Genomic DNA, 6,568 nt, shown 5'->3' on the forward strand with positions numbered 1-6,568 from the left:
CTGGCCTCTCAGCTTTCCCAGTTCCAGTCATTGTTACCAGAAGATGGACACCACTGAAAAACAGAGAGGGCTACAGTTCCCTATGAGTAGAAAACAAGCCAGATTTCAACGACAATGGCCACAAGATGGCAGTAGAGTATGGACATAAACAGGCAAAGAGCTTCATGGAGGTGAGGTGCTGAGGAGCTGAGATGAAAGGAGGGAGTTTGCTTTACTTTGGTATGTTTTAATTAATGCATTTCTTTTAAAGATTTGCCCTGACACACACACACACACACACACACACACACACACACACACACACACACACACACACACACACACACACACACACACACACCTATTTGTTTAATGGGGTCAATTTCTAGTCAATTTCTAATTCACTTCAAAGAAGTAAAGGCCTGTAGTGACCCTACACCTGCTTAATTTATATTTGGTCCATCCATATCCTGATTATGATTGACTCTTCCTTTGTTTTTGTTTTTATCCATACTTGGTCACAAAACACAAGTAGCCCTCTTGTTCATAAATGTACTCAGACAGAGTTAAATTCCAAATTACAAACCAATTAAAAATAAACAGCTGTTATGTATCTTTACATAAATGTCAAGGATGTACTGTGCAGCAGGCAGAGGTAGGACCCAAACATAGGACTCAGAGACAAGGGAATTAACTTAGGAAGGCATTTGCTGTGACACTGAACTCTATAAGAGGTACAAAGAAACACTAAAAGAAACAAACAAAGGAGAACTTCCGCTGAGATGAGAGAAAAAACTAATGTTAAGACAAGACCGATTAACCACAAGAGGAGACTAGACACTGATGGAGAGAAACTCAGAAATCACAAAGAGCTGAAGACTAACGAAAACATACTTAATACAAGGCGTAAAAATAACCATGAATATGAGAAGCACCGAATATTCAAAAACAAACAGCATTCTGCCCACAAATTAGAAAACACTGGGTCATAGACCCCGTACCATAACAATAAATTATTATATGTGTGCTGATTCAGTAACACAGGAATGTGGTGGGTGCACCAGACTGGGCAACATAACAAAAGTATAAATACCACCCAAGAGTTGATGTTCCCATATAATATATTGATGCCCTTTGCTTACCAGGCATATGGTCACATGTGGCACCCACAATGCTACACTTCAGGCTTCGAAACCCATTCTCAAAACTATCCTTTGCTACTTCCATATTGAATTTGCTTGCAATAACATTTCAGCACATACATTTTTTAAATAATCTGCTGATTATGACTGGTTGCCATTGCCAGGAATTTGCTAGATCGTTTAGAATTCTTCAGCACTCCTATCCTCTGATTAAAAATGTGAACTCAATATTATGCAACGCTAGGTACTAATAAGGGCAGCAGTTATGTAAGTCACGGAGTAAACAGGTCTGGCTCAGACTCTGAGGCATGGAAACAACAGCCAATATGATGCAAACCATCCCTGAATTATGAGCAGAATATCACCAAATATCAACTGGTAGCAGCAGATAATCGCTCTCTTTCTGTGAGTAAACTGCAGGCACTGCAGTGAGCTGCATGCAGCAAGACACACACGGCCTTTTATTTTTTTATGCACTGTCGCTTTAAGAAGCCTTTCACTGCGCAGAGGCGCTACAGCAGCTCATCACATGATTCTTCTCTTGTGACAATCCGAACAGAAAGGAAAAGCCTTTCCGACTTCCAGCTGAGTTTTGCTGAGCTGCGATGACAGATGACTGTTGTTTTGGTATCAGAGGACCAACTTTAAGGAGGGAAATGGAGTTGAGTTAACCATTACCAGTCACACTCAGATCATTCCCGTCTCTGAACTGGACGTTTGGGGTTGTTGCGCCGCCCGGGGGACAAAGTTGGCGCATGGAGAGGGACGAAGTTTCATTTTTGCGCAGCGTATTTTCTTTTATTTTGTCGCCACTGAGTGCTAGCCAACCTCCCGTAGCAACGAACGCCAAGTAGTTCAGTTTCGACCCCCTTTGTGTGCATGTTTGTGTGGCTGATTTGAGGTCAGACAACGAGACAAGTTGAGGACACGTTACGTCGGGCGAGATGGTGGACAGCAAACCTCTTCTCCAGGACAGACCGCCCGCCTACAACGCCGTCCCGGGTGCTTACGACTACGGCCCGCAGCAGCAGCAGCACAACTATGGGGCCATCCCCGCTGCGGCCCCGCCGCCCTACGCGTACCCCGCTGGTCAAGGCAAGTAGTCCCATGTATTTCGCTCGTGTCCACAGTTAAAGCGCACACCGGAAAGTAAAGTAACTAGCAAAACGTTAACCCACTTCCGTTTATGTTTAAAGGAAGTCTATTGTGGGCCTTTATATTCTATAAGTCTTTGTGCGCCACAGAGGTTTTTGGCTATAAAGGGAACTTTTCGTGAAACGTGAGAGACTTCGAGTTTCGTCAAAGACTAACCAGTTTCCTTCACAAGGCGCTCCAATGTTGCGCATGCGCTCTATGCGAAAAGATCTGGGTTAACCTGACTTTTTTCTCTCTTGTTTAAATTAGACAATATCCAGATTTAAAGGATTAATAATAAACAAATGCTGAGCTGCACAACTAGTCAGCAAATCACCTTTGATTGATCAATTTTTTTCTTAATTTATTTGGAATCAAAATCATCTAAAGATGTGAAAGTTTTGACAGCCAGAAATAATTCTTCTAGAGCGGAGGAGCTATGCTGTTGTATGTCTTTGTACTGCGTGACTGCTGTACATGAAGTACAGGAACTCATCACCTGACTGTGATTGTATAAGGGCGGCATTCGAGGAAGCAATCCTGTGCTTAAATCAAGTTCTTGTAATTGCATGAAGCTTCCTGTTTACTGAACCACATGTGTTTGGTCTTCTCAACAGAGTCTGTCTTTTAAGCTTTATGGCACAGTTATCATAAATCAGCGATGTGTGTCTGTGTTTTTACGTGTTTAGTTAAGCTTCAGTTTTCTCTGAATGGCAAACACTTCTGAGAATTCTGGGTATCATGTCAAAGGTCATTGTCTCACTTTGTGGTCTGCAAAGTAAATATGGCTGAAGAGCGAAATCAGCAGCCCTCCAGTTAACACTCCTGTTGGTGCTCAGGGCAGTTTTATTGCAGTCTACGTCAGTAATATCTGACTGTGTTGTTCATGCTGATAAACACGGCCTCTGACCTGCATGTGACTTGTCTCACCTGCTTCTTTTAACCTGCAGGTTACCCAGCAGCCCAGATGCCCCCTGCTGTATCCCAGCAGCCTTACCCTGGGACTTACGCCATCATCCAACCCTCTGTAGTGGTGGTGGGAGGCTGCCCTGCTTGCAGGTGAGGACACGGACGTGTTAGAGCGTGGATAAGGGAGATCTGATAAAAGCCGCTGTGTTGCTGGGTGGGATTCCTAGTTGTACACTGAGGAAGAAGACAGTAAAAAACCAGCTGGTCCACTGATTATTCCCCAGATTAGCACGTGGAGTGTCATGTGCTCACCGTGGTTAACCTGGTTTCTGAGAGCGGTTCCTTTTGGGGCTCAGTTATGGTCTGAATGCGCACGTCTTAAAACGTGTTTATCCCATGCGGTTATTTTGCATTTCTATTTTCACTAGTCTGACACATCTCCCACCAGGCCTGAAGTCTTATCTAACTTTAAGAAGATATGACTTTCAGTTACGGCTGATGGTTTTATGTTGTTTTCACTGTGACTGAGAGTCAGGTGACTTCAGCCTCAGACATGTGATGGGGGCAAAGGTGACTGAAGCGCACAGTTCACATGAATATCAAATGGAAATGAGATGGACTCTGAATTTGAATAATAAAATGTACAGTATTTCATTTCTAGGGACTTAATTGTATAGTTTTAAATTTCTCAAGTTCAACAGGATTATTTATAAATTATTACTAAAATGAGAACGCAGTGGTTTCTGAAAGCTGTTGTCACCAGCCTGTTACGGGAAGTGAGATCCACACATTTATTAAACATAATCTAGAAAAAGGAGAACAAAATAAAATTGGGTACTAACCTAGAACCAGCATGTGACTGAAATTAGAAATGACTGCAGCACAACCAAAAGAGGCGGCTATCTTAAAGAGAAAGCAGCTCATATAAGCTCCAAAAACAGTCATTTTTTTTAATAGATATATTTTTAAGTTTCTGACCCATTTGAATGATTAGCAAATCAAATTCAGATCAGAATATTGCAAATAATAATAAAAAAGCGGTTCTGATGTGTTTTTTCTCAGCTTTGCAACTTAGTGGAATATGAAGTAATGTATTCGTATTTCAAGGAGATTGTGGTTGATTGACTCGACTTACTAAGTAGCTAAAAATGCCATAAATACTTAACAATAACTAATTTTCTTCTTCACTCTTTTTTTTCTATTGAAAGTTTCTCCACTTCCTAAAATCAGAATGACGCACAGCTGTGTGGCACTTTATCATTTAAAAGTCGACATACAACCAAACATATTTAGTCTGCCAGCAGTATGTCGGACATTCGGAAGACTTTGAAAAACACTGACGCAGTTTTAGTCAGCATTTGTGGCCATGTTGCTGGGGTCAGCGACGACCCGTTTCCTGGTACCAGTGTCCAAATAAGTTGTGCAAACACCCATGACGTGGCACATCGCACGATAGGTCAAACGGAAATGCAAGTTACTTTATTTTAGGAGCAATATTTATAGATTATTAATCTTTGTTTCTTCTTTTTTTCTTGTTATAAATCAAAGAGTCTAATAAGGGACGGCAATCTGACACTTTGTCTGATTGTTTGTTTCTAAGATTTTCCTTTGAGTTTATTAGTTATAATATTGAACCAGATGAGTAAAGAGCTTCTGTTTCAAGAATGAGGTCAAACGCCAACTGAACAGTTTCCTCTTGATGACCTTTTAGCCCAAAGCATCAGGCGTTGCTCGTACGAGAGGTAATTGGAGAGAGACGAGTGTTCTGGAAAATGTTGTTTGAAGCATGTGATGAAGGTCAGAACTCGTCAGAAAATCCTCACAGAGGATAAAAAAATCAGATCGAGGTGTAGGTCGAGTTGGCTGATAAGATAAATAAAATATTTTAAAGGCTGGAATCACTGCTTTGGCTCTAATGTATGTTGTAGATAAATAAACAGAGTTCCCATCCAAACAGTCCTCACTAATGCTTTCTGGTGTGTGTGTGTGTGTGTGTGTGTGTGTGTGTGTGTGTGTGTGTGTGTGTGTGTGTGTGTGTGTGTGTTACAGAGTTGGTGTCCTCGAGGATGACTTCACTTGCCTGGGGATCCTGTGTGCCATCTTCTTCTTCCCCTTGGGTATCCTCTTCTGCTTTGCACTGCGTCAGAGAAGGTGTCCCAATTGTGGCGCCACCTTTGGCTAGGGGGACCAAACTACAGCTCTCACACGCTTCCCATGCATATACACACACACACACATACACACACACACACACACACAGATAATCCAGGATTTTCATTTTGTTTTCTTATCTTTTGTTAATATTGCACATTGCTGTTATGCCATTATGTTATATAAATATACGTATACAACAAACGACGTAGATATTACCATGATTTTCTATTAGAGGCATGTGTAGAAATGTGTTTTCATCCGCGAGCTGAGGATCTACTCTGACATGTGTCCAGCTGTTGTCAGTGCCTTCACTACATGCTGAGTGATCATTCGATTCCATCAGTCATGATTTCTTTCAACGATTTCGCTCTTTATCTGAGGATCTGAGCAGATTCCTTTGTTTTGCCAAGTCACATTTAATCAAGGCATATGTAGTTTTTGTTTTTGCCTGGCCCTTTTTTTTGTGGGTTAACCTTGTGCTTAGTTCACATTGCACTCGAGATCTTTGATGAATTAGCTTTTTGTTTTTTTTTCTAAGAAGTTCTTTTGTTCCTTATTTGTATCACGTGGAATGACACAGAACATGTTAGAGATGAATATAAATCCCTGGATATAAAGTGTTCCAGCTGAAACCCGAATCAGTGGACTTGAATTAGAGTTTTGTCTGTTTTTGTTTGTTGATATCATTTCTTGGGGCCATATTTGCACTGAACGTCTGATTGTTTTTCTTTTTTTTTCCTTTTCTACTGAGTTGCGCTCTCCAGGGCCAATGCAGACCTCAGGTAGATATAATCTGAAATGCCCACGACTTTACAACCTCAACTGCGTAAGACTTCTTACTTTAAGAGGACACTCAAAGTCAAAGTGAAGACTACTCCTTTAAGAGTTACTTCAAGGAAGCATGCTGAATTTAAAAAACTGAAGCAATCTATCAATAATGTGTATAATATCTGGATTTTCTCTCCGCGACAAGTCAACGTGCACCATTCCTCCCAGCCAGACAATCAAGAATGTTCACGTCTCTGTATCTGCAGTATCACCCCGTCTACGTCTTCCATTGCAGCAGATGTTATAAAACTGTCCCCCGACAGAAGAAAAGGATCTATAACTGGATGGGAGGGATTTAAACAAATATATCTTGCTTTAGAAAACACACTACGCACGCTGTAATGATTGAGGTTCTTACTTTTTATATGTTATTGTAATTAAAAATGAATACCATCTATATTTTTGACTTCTTGCCTTCTTTT

At 41.1% G+C, this 6,568-nt stretch overlaps 1 protein-coding gene across 1 annotated transcript; it reads left to right on the forward strand.

The window, feature by feature from the left end:
* The first annotated feature begins 1,608 nt into the window (after positions 1–1,608).
* On the forward strand, positions 1,609–6,543 carry bri3 (brain protein I3). The gene is made up of 3 exons (XM_006791527.3): positions 1,609–2,216; positions 3,206–3,314; positions 5,214–6,543. Exons 1-3 carry the CDS (start codon positions 2,066–2,068, stop codon positions 5,344–5,346), a joined length of 393 nt encoding a protein of 130 aa, XP_006791590.1. The 5' UTR covers positions 1,609–2,065; the 3' UTR covers positions 5,347–6,543.
* The last annotated feature ends 25 nt before the right edge of the window (positions 6,544–6,568 follow it).

Source organism: Neolamprologus brichardi, chromosome 4 (assembly GCF_056152115.1).
Source record: "Neolamprologus brichardi isolate AB-2024 chromosome 4, ASM5615211v1, whole genome shotgun sequence".
Lineage (NCBI taxonomy): Eukaryota > Metazoa > Chordata > Actinopteri > Cichliformes > Cichlidae > Neolamprologus > Neolamprologus brichardi.